The sequence below is a fragment of the Molothrus ater genome, chromosome 1 (assembly GCF_012460135.2).
Source record: "Molothrus ater isolate BHLD 08-10-18 breed brown headed cowbird chromosome 1, BPBGC_Mater_1.1, whole genome shotgun sequence".
NCBI lineage: Eukaryota > Metazoa > Chordata > Aves > Passeriformes > Icteridae > Molothrus > Molothrus ater.
The window spans coordinates 120,860,857-120,880,291 of NC_050478.2; the positions used below are offsets into that span (position 1 = coordinate 120,860,857).

The 19,435-nt window shown below is 38.6% G+C and overlaps 1 protein-coding gene across 1 annotated transcript in view; it reads left to right on the forward strand.

Annotated features, from left to right (window-relative positions):
- KCNB2 (potassium voltage-gated channel subfamily B member 2) overlaps positions 1-19,435 on the forward strand; it is a 184,017-nt gene that overhangs the window by 7,529 nt on the left and 157,053 nt on the right. Inside the window, exon 2 of the mRNA XM_036379008.1 lies at positions 8,539-9,223. Coding sequence (XP_036234901.1) covers positions 8,645-9,223 — 579 coding nt within the window. The 5' untranslated portion in view covers positions 8,539-8,644. The remainder of the gene's footprint in view (positions 1-8,538; positions 9,224-19,435) is intronic.

Genomic DNA, 19,435 nt, shown 5'->3' on the forward strand with positions numbered 1-19,435 from the left:
CCTAAAACGAATTGCTTTAGGACAACTGGTTACATTAGTGCCTCCTGAAAGAACAAATGATGTGTTGACAGTCTCCTCCATCATCTTAATGCACTGCAATGCAATTAGAAGAGAAAATCAGGTAGTGGATGGATAAATTGCAACTCAAAGCTCTAATTTATTAATATTAATGTATTTGCTATTATTAGTGTATCCTGAACATGTAACATCTGTAGACTCTCAAAGAATTGTATGGAAGCACCAATCAAACCTTTGGATCCAGAGTGCTAGTTGGGATATAAATATGTAGTCTGATTTAGACCTGACATGAGGACCTTACATAATCACATTTCTGTAATATCAGGTTGTTTGACATTAAAGAAAATGATCTGCCATTCGGCCTTGTACTTCTCTGTGACAGCTCATCTCCTCAGAAGTTTCCAGGGAAGGCTAAATAAGCAGTGAAAGACAGTATCTTTTGCAAAAGCAGTAACAGCCCTTAGCAACCAATTGTAAACATGAACAGTAAAGCGCGGACATGACCAACAACAACATCCTAAATGAGAGATGTTTCAACCTGCAATGGAAATGGAAAGGTTTTTGTAAACTGAGCAGGAATGCACCAGGATTGTTTGTAAGGATCATATAGCCACACTTGTCACAAGCACCAACAGCAGAGCTGTGGTTAAGGAAAGAGAGAATCGGAGCTGATCTGAAATAAAGTTTGGGGGGATCTTGATTCAGCACTGGGTAGGCTACAAAGCCATGTTCAGTGCTGTCTTGAGACCCCAGTGCAGGCTGAGGGGATGCTACAATCCCAGTGCTCAGATACAGACTTGTGAAGAGGTGCTACTCAAAAAGACCACTTGAGCCCTAAATTCCATGAGACTTGAGGTAAAATTACTCTGAATGCTCTCAAGAGCATTTAGCTTTTTGTAAAGCAGTCTGCATCACCTGTCGTGTGTCTAGAGCCCACCCACATGGCTTTACCTTGCATAAGAGCTTCAGTTAGTGATTACAAGTGCTGTTGGGGTAGTTAGAAAACTCAGATAAGCCAAAACTGCCAGGCCTGTGTGACTGCAAGACTTTAAAAACATTTTATCAGTTATACTTTCCCTCTTTTTCTGTCTTTTGTCACCTTACCTATTTCTGTCTGGGTTTTCTTATCCAAGGCTCCTAGGGAATATATAGAGTCTCAGAGTCTGCTGCTCCTTGGTGAAGTTCAGCTCATCCATCTAAAAGACACCTCTGTGCTCAAGATGGTGAGAACAGCGAGTTAGCAGACAGACTGATTTAGTCAATCTGAAAAGTTCGTCTATAAAAGGCCTAATCTTTTTTGAGTTTTTCCTGCAGATCTCCAAGACTTTGTGCAGCCAAAGTTTAAATTTTCCCATACCAGAAATAAATAACCAATGAGGTCTTTTATGAAGTAGAAATAATCATCATTTCAGACCAGTTAGCCATAGGCCCAAGAGCTGATTTTGCAGGATCTCCTCTTAAAGCAAGATCTTACTTTTCATAGACCAGCCCTTCTATAGCTGTTAACAGAGCAGTCAAAGCAAGAGGTGGGATTTGGTCTTAGTTCATGGAAAGACTCAGCTCTCCAGTAACAGCTCTGCCCATGACTGTAGTATGGCAAGAGCCAGGCATTGTTCACAGAGAAGCTGTGTCACAGGGGAGACAGGCTAAGGTTCATCTTTGCCCCCTCAGACCATGGTGCTATGAGTGGTGTCACCCACTGAAGCCCCTGAGGACTTGTGCCAAGAGCTGTCACCAGCAATTTGGATAATCAAAGCTCAGATACTTCTCTCCTGTGCACACACGCATGTGTTCTTGCATATAGATATGAATCTGAGACATACAAAGGATGCTCAGGAATTCTTTGACATGTTTCCTGACACTTCCTGCGTTCAGCTTGCCAATCCTTAACTAAATGAGATGTGACTTCTCTAGAGGTGGGAAATGGAAATAACTAACAACTCATTTAAGTGGGATGCTTTTATGCAGAGTTTTCGCTATCACCTCAGCTATCTTTTTAAAAACTGAAATTAAGGGAAAATTCTAGTAAAAGATCCCACAGCACACCATTAAGAAACTAAAGATCCTTATATTTTGAAACAAAGAGCAGACATTTGAGAGCTAAGATGTGGCAGCAGAGAGATTACAGCAAAGCAGACACTGAAAGAAGAATCATACAAACAAATAAGCTAGCAAAAATGTGTTTGCTCAGTAAAAATACATTGGTTTGTCACAACCAACTTCTTTTATTTTTTTCTTGGCTAACTTGCTGGATCTCATTTGTAGGCTTTAAGAATCAGATGCTGAGGTGAGCACAGGCTTTCTAAGGTTTTTTTTAAATCACAGAGTACCTCCAGTTCTCCAGCTAGAAAGGATCATAAGGATCTTTGAGTTCAACTCCCTGCTCCTCACAGGATTACCTAAAACTAAAAACTAAACCATATGACTAAAAACATTGACCAGATGCTCCTTGAACTCTGAAAGGCTTGATGTCATGACCCCTTCCCTGGAGAGTCTGTTCCAGTGCCCAACAATCCTCTAGGTGAAGAAATTTTTTCCTAATGTCCACTCTGATTTTCTCCTGACATTACATCTGCAAAACCTAAAGCTATTTTTCCCAGAAAGTGTTACATACATTAAATGTATGCATTAAATACAGCCTGAAGCTCTTAAGCCTTAAGTCAGTTTTAACAGCTAAACTAGTAAGTGCAACAATTGTCTCCCCAAATCTTTCTTGATTTCAGTGAGCGTTTTTGCACGTGAAGAAATCCAGCACATTGATCTTAGACTCTTCAGACCTGAAAATAAATACTTTGAATGGAATAACCCATTTAATAATTTGTTTAATGTTTAATAATTTCTTTTTAATCCAGAGCTTTCTTGAACTTTTAAAAAGATAATTAAATATCACTACATCTAGAACCAGATTTTGTTTTAAAATGTTGAAAACACTTCCAGCAAATTGTGAAAAACTCTTCCATTTGTTTTCAAAGCAAGGAAATTAATTAATCAAATCTTTTCTTGAAAACAATTTGACAGATTTTGACAAAAAGACATCTTCTGACCAAAATGTTAGAAGTTTGTCCCTTAAAAGTCAGAAGAAAGCAAAATTGTTCACTTTTCCTGGGATCCTTATGATACAACCTCTTCTTGGGTACCACATACTTTTTTCCTCACTGCTTTAAGTGCAGGACATGCTCCAGCAGTGAAGCGTGCTTATGTACTGTAACTTCTCCATCTTATTTGGCAAAATTTGTATGACAAAGATTGGGAGAGATGTTTATGACTAAAGCATGCAAGAGTGGCTGGGATGTGAATCCTTTTGGAGGAGAGGTCTTGCACATGGAGTCCATGGAAGGGGCTGGCACTGCTCAGCATGGCAACCTCCCTGCGTGCAGTTACACTGACCTGCACTCCAAGGCAGATGGCTGGGAACAAACCACTTGCTAGGAGCAGACCTTGAAGCATGTGGACTCTCCAGCCATCCTTGCAAATGACTTGGAAGGGTCCTAACTGTGCCCTTGCAGGCGATGTTCCGGCAACGTGACAGCACAGATAACTGGGTTCCTCAGCCTGAGGGTTTAATCTGGTCGTGTAGGCATGCCTGTCCAAAGGGCTGAAAATGCTAGGGACTCTGTAATAAGCAGCTATCTCAATCTGAGCAGCCAAAATTGTTGGATACCTCAGGCATCTATGACTTTCATTTCTACATTATAAAGCAATGGTAATAATGGCCTCCTACTGAAGGGGAGACTGGGATACCCTGGAAGTGCTTGGGTTGGACAGGGAGAGCTCCCTGAGGGAAATTCAGCACTTTGTGTGTAATGTAGGCTTTGCAGCAGGAAAAGCTGAATAACATCAGAGGCCAAATACTGAATAAGAAAGATGAAAAGAAATGGTAAATAATTGCCCATTCATGTAAAGAGGAAGGGATTGATGTGAGAGTCACACCATTAAAAGCTGCATGTCTGTGGTGCGGGGGAGGGCACTTAACCTTCCTTCTGGCTTTCCCTAGCTTCTCGAGTTGTACTCTTTGAAGTTTTCATTTTTATTTAATGCAAAGAATTGACTTTGATTTGAAGAATTTCATGTAATATTACAGGTATTTTGCTACAAAGTAATTTTATTATCGCACAGGAAGAATGCAGGGTTTATCTAGATTTGCCTTTACATATGGGGTAGAATTTGTGTTTTTCTCTACCAATTCCTAAGTGTGCTGGTGAGCACTAGGCTGGCTTTGCCTGCCTCCCAAGTGATAGTTACATTTATTACTAGCCCATGGTGGACAAGGTGTGTGGTGGAATTGTGCACAGCCTGAAGGTTAAGGCAATAAGCCAAGGTGAAAAGTATTTTGTCTTCTTATGAAAAAAAAAATCTTCTATAATTTTGTTATAATGAAAGATCTGGTGGTTTTGTATTAAATTGATTATGTGGCTTTTCAAGTTAGAAATGTTACATAGTAACATAAAGGCAATTTCTTTTTTTGACAAGGTAACCCACTTAGTTGATAGGGGGAAGGCAGTGGGTGTAATCTTTTTTCGATTTCAGTAAGGCTTTTGGTACCATCTCTCACAGGATCCTTCTGGATAAGATGTCCACAGCTGGACAAACCCATCATGGGATGAGTGAGCAGCTGGCTCATGAGTCAGGCACAAGGGTTACAGTAAATGGGTGACATCAGACTGACCCGTCACTCGTGGGGTTCTGCAGGGCTCCATCTTCAGCCCTGTGCTCCTCAACATCTTCATAAATTACCTGGATGTAGGACTGAAAGGGATATTAAGTTCACTGAGAAGGGGTATTAAGTTCACTAAACTGGGAGGAGCTGTTGACTCCCTTGAAGCCAGGGAGGCCCTGCAGAGAGACTGGATAAATTAGAGAGATGAGCAATCACCAAGCACATGAAGTGTAACAAGGACTAGTGCCCAGATTCTCCATCTGGGATGGGGCAACCCTGGATGGATGTGCAGACAGGGAAATGAGATGCTGGAAACCAGTGGCAGAGAAAGGGACCTGTGAGTCCTGATCAATGACAAGTTGAATGTGAGTCAGCAGTGCCCTGGCAGCCAGGAGAGCCAACCCTGTCCTGGGGGCATCAGGCACAGCATGGCCAGCCAGGCAAGGGAGGGGATTGTCCTGCTCTGCTCTGCTCTGCACTGGGGCAGCCTCACCTCGAGTGCTGGGGGCAGCTTTGGCTGCCACATATAATAATATAAAACTACTGGAAAATGCCCAAAGGAGGGCTGTGGAGATGGTAAAGGGACCCTATGATTGTGAAAGTAGAGGCTGTTGATTATGTTGTTGTTAAAGGCACAGTTTAAACCAGGCTTTTTAGCCAAGGTCTGGGAAAAGTTTGTCTAGGAAGAAATTTTTTAAAAATTATCATCAGAGAACTAAAGAAGGTATGAAGAATGAAAGAAGGTGGGAAGAAAAGCACTTTTGAAGGAAACTAAAATAATTCATTTATTTATTTTTAAGTTACACATCCTCCTTCTTCAATGTATATTTCAATGACGAGCGCTGTAAAAAAGGCAGAAAATCAGCCTCATGGTTCAAGATTCTTCACTTGGGAAAATGTAGTTTTTTTTATTTTTTTCAAAATGCTGCATGTTGTGAATGGTGGTTCATCCCTTGGTACATGTATATGTACATAGCACATTCTCAACACTAACTTAATAGTGTTTCACTGCTGACTTCAGTGTAGCCACCAGGATTTTTAAAGTTTTTTTAGAAAAGCCACATTTCCTCAAGTAAGAGAATGCAACCAATAATTCTACTGAAAAATCAAAAAATGTTTTATCAGCTTTAGACCAGTCATGGTGACACTAAAGTATTTGCATTGTGTAAAAAATATGTCTGGTAACTACACTGCAGAAAAGTTAAAACAATGCATAGACTTGTTAATCCTTTGTTTCTGCAATCAGAAAAAATAAATAAGGATATGGTTAACTTAAGATTAATTAGATGAGATGCTTGATCTCTATTGTGTTTTTACTTGATATTGCTAATATTAGGGTACACATTTTCATTTTAAAACAGAAAAAAAAAATCCCTGAGATACAATAGTGAATAAACTAGTGAATCTCTCTAGGAAATGCCTGAAGACTTGACTGATTTCATGAAGAATAACAAAAGCTCTTTATGAATTTCTTAAATTCTTTTGTTTTCTTAAGTAAGACAACCTTTAAAGGAGAAATATCATTGTGCATTGAAATCTAAAAGGATTTTTTTTAAAATAGAGTTTGCAAATATTTCCTCTGTAGAGAAATATCCTCTCATACTGCTTACTCTTTGTGTAGCTGTCTGTATGTCAGAACACTGATACATGCATCACAGATCACTAGGAAATGCTTAAGTGAGGAGATCTTGCAAGGATTGGAGTCCCCCACTTCTCAGAAGTCTCACCATCATCCCCTTGCATATAAGGAAATGAGGAGGAGGGTGAAACCAGAGAAAAAAATCAGCTTAAGGTCAAGAGGGAAAAAACCAAAACAAACACAAAAGAAAGGGATATATATTATGCAAACCTACTGATGCCAGGGCTTTGATTTTAGTAGGATATTTATCTTTGAAAGTGAAGTTATCAGATAATCATTTTTGTCAATGAAGGTAAATGTTACAGGCTTAAACCCTTATGTAATTAGGCACAGAAGTGCTCTGGGTTGTGCTGGGAGATGAGGAGGGATCTTCACAATGCAGTGCAGGAGGCAGGATGGGAAGATGCAGAATATTTGGACCCTTACAATTTTGAAGTTCAGCTTGACAGTGAAATTGGTAACTAAAATGGTGGTGTTCTGGGCTGTTGCCATAATTTAGCAATTCTGTGCTTATGCACAAAATAAAACAAAACAAAGAAGTAAATCTTTAGATGTAAGTATTTTTCTCATAAGTAATTTTCCTCTTTTCTGATGTTTTTGGAAATGACAGTAATATCTGGACTGTAGTTGACTGTGTCTTATTTTATCTATTGGTCGAGGAACTTTTAAAGTTTAGCTATAATGAAGTTTAGCAATTTTGATTTTATACCAGCAGCATAGTCAGTACTGTCATGGGCATGTCAGAGGACACACTGGAATTATTCTTTGTTTTTCCTGAAACTTCTAGTAAAGGGTTATTCTAAATCCTCACTGCTCTGGTGTGGATCTGGTCTATGTGACTTTCTAATTCTCTTTCAAATTTCTGCCTTTCCTCATTATGAGTTTGTACCCATTTGTTCTTGTGCCAACTGGTACTTCAGTAAAATCAGTTCAAACCCCTCCCAGGTGTTCACTCCTGATGTATTTATAAGTAACAATCCCTCCCAGAACAACTTTCATGCTTTACCCTGCAAAGAGGATCGAATTCTGGTACACTTCAAATTCTTTTATTTGCTAGACTTATTTCACTTCAAGCAAAACAAAACAAGCAAATAAAAATAAAAAAAAAAAAAAAAAACCAAAACAAAAACAAAAACCACCAGACTGTTGAATTGTTGATTTGCTGAGAACAGGAGGAGGAGATGTCAATTCTGGGAATTACTGAGGACTTTCCAACTTTGAAACAGAAGCCTTGTCTAAGCATTCTTTGGGCCATGATACTATTGCTAGGTGAATATTTAAGCAGGGTGTCTGACAGTTGGCAGCAGTAGAGCTGGTGGGTGGGTTTCCTTCCTGATTGATTCTGGTATTCTACATTTAGTGACAAGCAGCTGCACTTCAGAGTTCACTGAAGCACTGGGCACAGTGAGTGAGGATGCACTTGTGGATTATTGAAACTGAGGTCACTGATTGCTGTCATTCAGTCATGTCTGCAGCAATGTAGCAGGTGAACAGTGGGGCAGAGAAGAGCCTTGCAGAGAATCCGGAGAATTGTATGCACAGCCCTTGCCTGTATAACATGTATTGCTGGTCAGTTGGCCACAAAAGACTTAGGATTCTTTTGACCCATTTGTAAAGTAGTAAGTGCTGTGTGGTGGTAAAAAATACGACTTCTCAGGATGGCATTTGAATTGTTTGGTAAATAACATTTACCCATGAAATAATACAGCAAACTAAGATTTGAATTGGGACAAGGAGGGAAACAGTTTGGTGTGAAGATTTTGATATGCTGTGATTCTTTTATTCAGTTTCAGTATCTCCCAAATTTGAATTTTCAATAAAAGTAGGGTACCCTCTGTCTTTACTTGTAGATGTTCCTATAATCTTTCCATTTGCACACCTCGCACATTAAAAGATAAATAATCAGATTAAGCTAACACAACTGCATCAGAAACTGGTTCTTAAAAAAAAAAAAAGAAAAAACCCAAGTCCTTTTTACAAATTGTAGCAGTTGATTTTCACAAATACAGGAATTCCAGTGAGTTTTTCCTTTGCTTAAGCATAGTGCTCTTAGCTGTTCCAGCTGTTCCAGTGCTTCTGGATATTACCACAAAGAGTATCACTACAAAGAGGGTAAATTGCAATCATTAAATTTTCATCTGCATATGAAAGTATGGAAAAGAGAGAGAGAGAGATTGGGGGATGCATTGTACCTGGCAATATTCTAATTTTTTGTCTTTTTTAGCTTCAGGAATGGAGCTGTCTGTCTGAAGAGGATTCTGCCCAAATATTCGTAGTCTCCAAGCTAATTTTCCTACAGACTCTGGTGTTACAACTTCGTCTTTTTCAGAATGGCTGAGAAAGCTCCACCAGGGATCACCAAAAAGTCTTCAAGGTCCACCCTTTCTCTCCCTCCAGAACCAGTGGAGATCATTAGGAGCAAAGCCTGCTCGCGGAGGGTTAAAATAAATGTCGGTGGACTCAACCATGAAGTGCTGTGGAGGACTTTGGACAGACTTCCAAGGACACGATTGGGAAAGCTCAGAGACTGCAATACCCATGAATCTCTGCTGGAAGTATGCGATGACTATAATCTGAATGAAAATGAGTATTTTTTTGATCGACACCCAGGGGCTTTCACTTCCATTTTAAATTTCTACAGGACAGGGAAACTACATATGATGGAAGAAATGTGTGCTCTCTCTTTTGGCCAGGAGCTTGATTACTGGGGGATTGATGAAATATATTTAGAATCTTGCTGCCAGGCAAGATACCATCAAAAGAAAGAGCAAATGAATGAGGAACTGCGGAGAGAGGCAGAGACATTGCGAGAAAGAGAAGGGGAAGAGTTTGATAATACCTGCTGCCCAGAGAAAAGGAAGAAGCTTTGGGACTTGCTTGAGAAACCCAACTCATCTGTTGCAGCAAAGGTAGGATAATCAATAGGCTTAATACAAAGATAGTAGAAAATGGTTTCATGACCCATGCATTTGACTTGTAGGAATCAACAACATCCACTAAAATATTTAGAGAAAAGAAGAATCTAAAAATCTACATATCATTAAGTGAAAACACACAAATCTGTCCTAAACCACAGTGAAATCAGCAGAAGGATCCCTGTTGAGTTCAGTTGTTTTTAGGCAACTACTGTACTGTACTGTACTTTGCTTTTGCTGTATGTGATGAGAAACATCTGTGTGATTCTTAATGGACTCCATATGAAACACTTCAATGAAAATGCAGACATAGTACATTATCTACTTGTTTGTTAGAAAAGTATTTGGTTATGACAAACATCCATTTCAGTGTTGCTTGTCCTGCTACAGGCACTGCATATGTGTTGTGTCAGTGTTTGGTGGGTTGTGCTGGATAAGCTATCAAAAGGTCATCAGTTGATCTGGCATGGTTTTATTATGGCATGTTTTCTCTTATACTACATTTTTGCAATCAAGAATTAGAGTGTTTTGTATAAAAATACTAAAATATTAATGCATATATATATTTATATGCATGTGTATTTATGTGTATACAGGTATATGTATATAAACAAGTATATGTTCTATACATGTATACACGCACACAAATATAGATGTGTAAAGTTTATATATATTTAGTCAGCAGTGAGAACAAATTCAGATGAGTCCTGGGTCCAGTTCTGCTGTCTCCAAAAGTTGGCTGAAGCTTCACTGATACAATGGAAAATTTTACCCTGGTTGTAGAAATGGGACTGCACACACAGATGTTGGTACTGGTATTTAAAAGAAGGATTTTCTTGCATCTTGAGGAACTTGTTCTGTTTGTGGTGTGAAGCACTAATTAATGTGAGGTAAATTTTGGAAGCTCATCTCCAATTTGAATGACTCTAAAATGTTTGATGTTTAGATGTTCATGTTAAGCTTAACTGTGGCTTTATTTTCTTCTGTTGTTGTTTGTTATTGGATGCAATGCTCTTTGGACCAAGGTAAGTATTAAATATGATGCTGCAATGGACAAAAAAATGAAAATTCTGGCAAAGATTTTTCTTGCAATAGTAACTCTTACTATTGAGGAACAATACACATTTTTTTAAATTTTCATTTTTCATTGTGAGCTACATAACTTTTTAAGCAAGGAACTTACTTTATTAAAAAAATGTTGTGACAGAATTTAAGGTCCGTAAGTGGAATAAAAGCTTATAGGAGAAAAATGAATGTATTCAGAATATTTTAGAAAACTACATGAATAAATTTATTCAGAATATTTTAGAAAACTACATGAATAAATTTTCTGCTTCCAAGATACATATTCTGGGCCATATGTTCCTCTCCAGGAGAAAGAGCAGAGGGGAAGCAGATGGGTGTAAGTTTTGCCAAAAAGGGTTCAGGGAGGCCGTGTTACGCACCGTGATCCCCTGGTGCAAGCTAACATCCATCAGCCCCTGCCAGCGCTTCTGTGACACAGCTTCTGCACTGCCTGCAGGACTCAGGGACCAGCTTCTCAGTCCTGCACACCTTGGAACGTCACCAATGTGTTCCATAAGAGACCTCTCCCCCTGGATGCGGGCAGGAGGAAATCCTGTCTGAGCCACGCTGCTGAAACACACTGCACGCAACCTGCGGGATCACCTGGCCGCGGACACTGCCACAGAGACATCCAGCAGGCAGATTTGTTTGTGAAATATTTCCTCTTTTATATACAGAAACCAAGGCAGTTGTCTCTAAGGTTTGAGACATATGCTTAATTAGTGTTTTCCTAAGACTAGGTAGGAGTCAACATGGCAAGATGAAGCAGATGAATAAAACAAAAGTAATGTACTGATTTTTACATTCTTTGCCTGTGACTCGCTTTCATTCATTTGAATGTTGAATAAATGCAGAAATATAGGATGGTTAAACTTGCATGAGTGCCTGCCATTCATCAAACTGTTCTTATGACTTACACAGTGCCCCATCATGCATTTACTTAAAAGAAGTTAGGCTGACCCTCAGCTTTTAAGAAAATCCCCCTTTGGTCAGTCTGAGCAGATTTCTCCTCAGATTTTGCAAATGAATGTGGCTATTTCTTCAATTTCCCCAGATGTCTAAATAATTATTTTTTAACTTTTTATTTCCTTTTCCCCTCATGCTCTAATTTGATTCAATGTTATAGATCTTTCTTGCTACAGGGAGTTTCACATTACACTTGCATACATGTTGTAATGATTTTCATTATTTCAATGCCTTTTGTCTAAGTTAATGCCCTTTGATGTGGTTTTTGTGGTTCTGGTAGCTAGAAGTCACCATAATTCATGCAGTCAGTTTCCCTATCTAGTCACCTTCAGTCTGTAAATACATATATGAGCCAAAATCATAGTCAGATACACCCATGCCAGCTCAGACAGCTATAGAAACTTGGCTGAATGACATAAAGGAGAGCAAAGACCATCACAACACATTTGACCTTAGGTAACATAAAACAAGATATGGTGGAATCAGTTGGATGCCCTTTGAAACAGACGGTGTTAGGATCAGTGGCAAGACTTTGTCTGAAGTGTTTAGATAAGACCTCTTTTAGATTTTTCAGTTTTGTGTTTGGTCAAATAAATTTCTAGTTTATCCTGAGACAAGAGGCACAACCAACTTCTTTCCTCCGTAAAAGTAGAAAGGGTGGTGGGACTTTGACAGTGGCAAGTTGGGAAGCAAGTAAGGAAATATTACCATAAGCCTGAAATTCAAATATTAGCTGCCTTTTGAAGAAATTAAATCATGTGAATATGCATAAATATCCTATAGGTGCTTGTTCAGTCATTTATATCCTGTGCAGCATCAAGCAGTTGACAGGAACAGCTTGCTTTTAATCCCTTTCACATCAAAGATTAGAAATGTGAGATAAATACTCGGATGTGGTTTTGATATGTGACTGTGTCTTGCCACTTCTTGATTCTGCTAAGAACCCTTCTAGGTCTGATCCAAAGCTTACTGAATTAAGAGGGAGTCCTGCTTTGGATTAGGCATCTCAGGACAAATCCTGCTCCTTTTGAGGTCAGTGAAGGTTTGCCACTGCACTTACAGCAAGGTGAGACAGAGCAAGGTGACAGTGAATGAGCAGCATGTATTTTACAGGGTGTGCCACAATAAATAGGAGAAAGCAAGCAGAATGTGTGGCAAGAAATTAAAACTATGTTTAGCTAGTAAAAAAGGGAATATTATAGGTCAAGTACTGTTGCACAGTACAGACACAATTAACTTTTTGAGTTTTTTCTATTTAGTAAATGCATATGTGCACCTCATCTCAGTCACTAATTACCATATTAGAGGCACAGCTATTCTTGCTTTGTCCTCATCCCAGGAATTCAGTAAACAATTGTGAATTCAGTAGACATTTCAGCTGAGGAAAACAGGATTTGCCTCCATTTTCCAGTGCTCTCATTCATAAGCTTTTTAAGTAGGATTAAGATAAAGATGTGCAGAAGTCCAGCCATTTCAGACATGTACAGTGCTATGGAATGAGAAGCAGTGCTGGGATTTCTGAAGGACAGGAATTTTGCATATTTTACATCCCAGAGAAGTCCCAAAGCCTGGTCTCCAAACCACAGAGTTTTGTATGTGTCTGGCATTCTTTGATCCAGAATAACATCTGAGTTTTTAGACCAGGCATTTATTTATACTTACTGTGTAACCAGTAGTTTGTGAAAACTGTCTTTAAAAAAATAATATTTTACTTATGTTATCAACCATCATTTAGACTTTTATTTGCCTCTGCTGGACCTGTAACAGTCTCCTTAGTGCAGGATGCAGCTCTGACCAACCTGTCAGTAGTATAAAAGTCCTCGACAGATACCAGAATGAGCACTGACTTCAGTCAGATGTGACCTTTGTGCAGCTGGATTGCATCAGTGTTTATGGTCAGCACCTTGTTGAACTGGCATTTTAAGAGAGCACCTACCTGAGCCGATGTCAGCTGTCTCTGAGGTAAATTGTTTTGTGCAGTGCTCCCAAAATCAAAGGAGCCTTACTTTGGAATGAGCGTGAGTCAAATGAACCCATACATTTGGTACGTCTTTCAAAGTGTTAATGCATGAGCTCTTCCTTTCATTCTTGCTTGGTGGGTCCAACAGCCTGATTATTTTCTCTGGTTTTTAATACTGATGAAGCTCTTTTGGGCTAAATCCTAAACATCTAGTCGAGATGTTTTACTGTAAATATAGAGTGAATGAAACAAGAAAAAAGTGGAATATCCAGGAGTAACAAAGACTCTATGTCTGGCTTAAGATATCTGATAGTGACTTACCACCTTTCATCTACAAGAATATTTTAATTACCTTACAGTAACAACAAATACTACTCAGATTTTCCAATTTGTGTTTTATATGCCATGTTGCCCCTTTGAAAACAACTAGGATGTAATTGATTGTGATTGATTCTACACTTCTTTCTTATGCAAGTTATTTTTTCTCATATGAATATTTGCATCAAACTCAATGTGACTACTAACTGATCAAGTATAAAAGGTAGTACAAAGTAATTTAAAAAATTACTATTCAGTCACATTCTGTCCTTGAATTTTTGCATAACCCCTGTTGATGTACATACATAGAAGGGTAAAACATTGGCCTTTGTGTTTCTGCAGTATGGGGTTTGCTTTATTTAAACTGAAACCTGATAGGGTTGAAAGTGTTCTCTGTTAATTCTGTTTGTTTCACTGCATGGCTGATTTTTCCTAATTTTATTGATTTCTGTTTTTCTTTGGGTTAGTTTTCAGAGGCTTTTTTCTTTTGGTTTGTGTTACAAATTGTAACATGAGTATTATTTCTTTGTAAAAAGCACACTAATTTATCAGCTAACTAGTGGATTGTGGATTACAGAAGGTATAATTATCCCAAGCCTGACTGGAAATTGTGAGGACTTTGTGTGCAGTATTGAGTAACTAATCCCTTTTGTGAACAAAAATTCCTTTGGGGTGGGAAAAAAAAAAAAGCAGGAGCACACAAGAGGAGATTTAGGCCACCAATATTTATTTTGCTACAAGTGCATTTTGGCTGAGCTTGCCACAATGACTTGCCAAGAGAGGCAAGACACCTATTTTATATTAGGGACCTGATTCTTACTTTCCACTGTCTTAGGTATAATTCACACTTACTCTCATGCCTATTCCTTGTAAAGCAGCTTAAAAGTGGTCTTAGAGTGAGTGGAAATTAGCAGAGTCACTATGCATGACCAGAACAGAGCAGAGTATCATACAGGACACTTCATTTTTCCTTTGCAAGTCCTCAGAAATTGGATTGTCACAGTGTTCATTCAGGGGTAAACCCTAATTAATGGTATGCTCCTGGTTCCTTTTGGGATGAAGGTAACCATATACACTCAAAGTACTTTAGAAAAACTTAGCTTATTGGTATGTTGTGATATACCTCAGGGCAGGATATTCATTGGAGATAAGTGTTCTTTTCTAGCTGATATGTGACTTGAACTTCTGTCCAACCTCTGGTTTAAACTTATTTTTGGGAGCAATCCTGTCATAAACCTTTATTCAAATGGACTACCAGGAATAATATCATTTGCATTGTCACTCCCAATACTTTATAGAAATTTGACCACTGAAAATAAGTTACGGTAAAGCACAGAGAATGGTCACTGGTAATAAATAGGTGTCTTCATTTCACAATTGTTTCTTCCAAGGAGACTCATTACCACACTTTGCTTTTAAGGTGAAGTTATTTCTTGTGCCAAACGATAAAGTCAGTCAATGTGACTGTAAGACAAGGAGATTATATTGGATCCTAGTCATTCATATTTAATAACTCAAGTGTTTTAATGTCTTGAAAGATAAGGGAATTTATTGCTTTTTCAATAGATATTATATCAAGGAACAAAGAAGACTGGCAGTAGTTAATTGATTTTGTTTGAAGAACTTACATATGCTCACTGCTGAGCTGGTCATTAAAAGATTATTTGCCTTCTATTTAGTTCTTATATGAAGTATCATGTAACCCATGATTCAGCATTTTTGGTCAGTTTAAGGTGTCATGGGAATACAGCTACCATCTGATCTGTCTTACCTCAGAGGTGTTCAGTACCTCAGTTACATACAGGTTCCCTTCTCCCCTGAGATTTTATCAGTGGTGTGCAAACTTATTAAAAAACTTACTAAAAACTGCTATTGGAATGAGTAAAATGTCCTTTGTACCCACTTGCTTATTATTGGCACTTAATTCTCAGAAAAACAGATGCTGAAATTGTGGAAGCAGTGCCAAGGGCAAAGATGCAGTGACTCATTTTATAACAGTTTATCACTGGCATCAGGCACTGGCAGCAGGGAATATCCCCATTCCCTGTATGAGCAAAGGGATGAGAACTGTACTTCTGTAGCTGTGATAAGGGGCTTCCCTGACTGGTTTTATGGATACATTAAGGAAAAGCAAAGAGGATTTATGATGAGTCTTGTTAAAGGGGGAAGAAAAAGGCAAGAATAATTATTTTAAAAATTGGCAAAATCCATTTTTCATATTTGGTAATATCTAACTGGTAATGTTTTGCAAAACAAAGTTTTACAGTAATGAAGAGAATATGCCTGCACTTGTGACACAATTCACAGAATCACACAGTAGCTCTTGCACAGAGAAACCTACTAGAATTTGGGATATATGATATTACAGTGATTTACGAGCAGGTACCATCTGCATGAGAGCAGCTATCCTTTGCCATAATGGATAGAAAGCATTTATTCCAATTTACCCCAGCACCTTGCATCTCTAATTTAGAAGAGCAAATTAACTTAATTTAACTTAGGAGAATAATTTAACTACAACAACAGCTTCTTTTACCACTGATCATATCCTTTTTTTATGCTGTTACCATCTATTGAGTGTAGAGTAGCATCAATGGTATATATCTTTTGAAATATGTACTGCAGTATTTCTGTTTAGGAGGGTGATGCTTTGGGCATTACAGCATGCCCCTCACAAAATCAGAGGCATCTGATGAGCTGGATTTTCAGCTGTGACATGTCACTTAAGCTGGGTAATGCCTGAGGGGACAGACCAGGCTGTTGTGCCTTTCCCTTCACCCAGAGGCAGATCATATGTCCTAAAAATGTTGCATTTCCGTTCCATGTTTTTATAAGCAGCTGCCAGTGTATTGTCTTCTCTCATGTAAGATATTTGGAAGGAATCAGATGTCAGAGAGATACAGTAATGAATTAAATGATGAAACATTATCCAGGCAAAATCTATGGGACACAAAGGGCTGCATCTCATTGTCTGGATAAACAAGCTCTGTCTGGCTTTTGCAGAGCTGAGAGGCAAAACAAATCTATATGATCCCCTGCAAACTGGCCTTTGTTTGGCTCTCCGATTTTGTTGCAAGATGCAGAACAACAAAAAGTTGCTCCCAAGTGACTGGGAAGCCAAACAGACTGTTGCATGTTATTTATTTCAGAAAAAAACCCCATGGTATTTAGCATGACATATGACAGGCTCATGAGTTTTCTATTTGATGAAGATATGTGAATATTTGACACAGAGCACTGAAAACCAGGTCCTTGGGGGGAATATTGAAAACAAGCAAGTGACACTGGCACAGCTGTTTAAAAATGACTTTGAGATTAAAACAGGATCCCAGTACAGTCCTTATGTGAAGCCTCCACAGTCTGCTCTTAACATGCCTTGGTTGTTCTCTTTTTGGGAAAGCACAAAAAAAGGCCAGGGTTTCAGGTGGGATGAGTGAATTTGAGTTACACTGGGTGGGACTCAGAAAACAGTTCTACATTTAAGTAATTTCATAAATGTGCAGTATCCTTTCCATATGAGTGTTACAGCATTACAGGTGAGCCAATAGCTGTACTCTACATACCATACCTGAGACAGCTCTTCTGGTGTTTTTGATCAGCCATGGGAGGGGGAAAATTATCTTTGAAAAACATGCTTACTCTGGCACTGTAACCATTAATTCTAAATATTACCAACTAGCCTTTATTTCCATAATAAATGTTTGGATTTATTGGAGTTTAGCTTACACATACACTATATATAAGTGTATACAACACTGACAGCTGAGCCATTTAAAAAAAATTGCTCACAATATTGCACATCAAGAAGATATATGAGATTGCTGAAGCTATCAGAGCAGTAGTTTTCTTTCAGTATTTAAGTGCCTACAAACTGCCTGAATCATATTTGCTGAGTTTTCAGATCATCATGTAGCTACTTGTAATAAATATTCATACAGGATTTCTTCTAAAATGCAGGGAAAGACAGGAGCCATGGGATGCAAACCTGCAATCGGAGGAAGCTTTTATCTGAATGAAAAGGTGAACTACTGAGTTTAGTCTTACCTGACCACTGAGACTCAAGTTCATTCCTCACTGAGAAACTTTTATGCCTGCTGCTTGTGGAAATGATGTTGTGCTCCCCTAAGCTTCTGCCTAAAAACTGGTGCTTCACCAAACTAATAAAAAATCTTCTGGGGTTTTCTAAGCTATTCTATCCTCGTCTCTAAAAGATAAGAAAATGAAAAGTCCAAAAAGAGCTGTTCTTCACAAAACAGCTCATAAAGGGGGAGCTTTCCTTTCCAAGGCAGCAATGAGCTTCACTGCAGGATGCTGGGGCACATTTGTTACCCAGAGTTCATTGTCTTCAGTTATCCATCATTGAGTCCCTCTTGATGCAACCACAAGGGTCAGACATTGCTTTAAAATCTCCAGTACAGGAGCATAGCTCCAGCACAAGCCAGAGCTATCCCAAGGACAGCCGAGTGGCAGTGACAGTTTCAGGTACCACTGGCCACTTGCAGAATGCCCCATTGCAAGGGATTGCTGCTGGCATGCCTTGGGACAGTAAAGCTTGCTGTGATTTCATGTATTCCTGGGGATGGTATTTTTGGCTGACTCCTGAGATGGTTCAGTTTTTCCTACTCTTTCAGTCAGTTGGATTTCTGTGACAGACAGAAATGACATCGAGCTTTGTTGTTACAAACTCACGTTCACACAGTGTTTCCCAAGCACTGTAGCCTCCTTTTGGATTGCTTACTGAAGGATCCTTGGATGACCTGTCTGTTCTGTTTTACTGAAGTATCCACCAGTGTGCTTGACTTTGGGGGAGGTTTTTCTGGAGAACAATGGGTATTGCTAAAATAAAGTAGGTAAGGCTGTTCTTTTGAAGACTGATAAATGTGTTACCGGCTTATTCTGAGAAAAATAGGGAACTCATTTCCATTTCTGTTACTTTCACAAAGCTTTTGTATTTTCATATGTCATCTTTTAAAAAAATTGATATAAATTCTTTTGTGGAGTTAAATGCTATTTGAAAAAACTGGTCCAAAAGTATCTTGGCCTGTGGTCTATACACGTATGCATACAGTTTCATTTTGTGAGATGAAAGCACAGAAAAATTTTGTTAGTGCCCCTGAATTCAGTTGCAACACTAACATTGACTTCAAAATTCTTTAGGCTATGGCTACCTGCATTTAGCACAAAAGGCAAAATGTGTAATCTGAAAAGAGTACATAGGATGAGGCCAGTCCTGTTTCACTGAACTCTATAGCCTTTTTTTAGAATTGAAGCAGGATGGACACATTGCTCAGGTCAATAATTACACAGGTCAATAATTCTGTGAACTTGATACTAATTTATTGTAATCTGCATTTAGATTGATATATTCTCCTGCCTGATGGTGAGGATGGTGTTCATGGATTTAATTCTAAACTACATATGACAAATTTACTCAAAATACTGTAGGTGCCCCAGTAATAGTGAAATGGTGAATAATTCCTCTTAGCTTTTCAGTGCTTCTTCAGTCTGTTGAATTTAGGAAGAAGCAACACAGTTTGCTACATACTTGTATGTGTAGTTTTGGATGAAATAAGTAAGTTGAAGAGGGGATCTTTTAATTAGAGTAGCTGATAGAGATGAGAGCTCTTGGACTGAAAAATAATTTGCTTGATGAGTGTATTATAGAGGGAGTAGATGAGGGCTAGATGTGCTCTTTAGGAAGCATTCTTAGTGTGTGTTAACACAGAATGGTGGGACAAGTCTTATTACAATATTGTGTAACTGATGTTAGTAATGTCTGTATGAAGAATAAGCTCTTCTGAAATACTCCTCTTTTCTGAAAGCAAATTAATTTCCTTTGATGATGATGAGATGCTTTGATGATGAGAGCTGCTATGTCTGACTCACAGGTGTCCCCT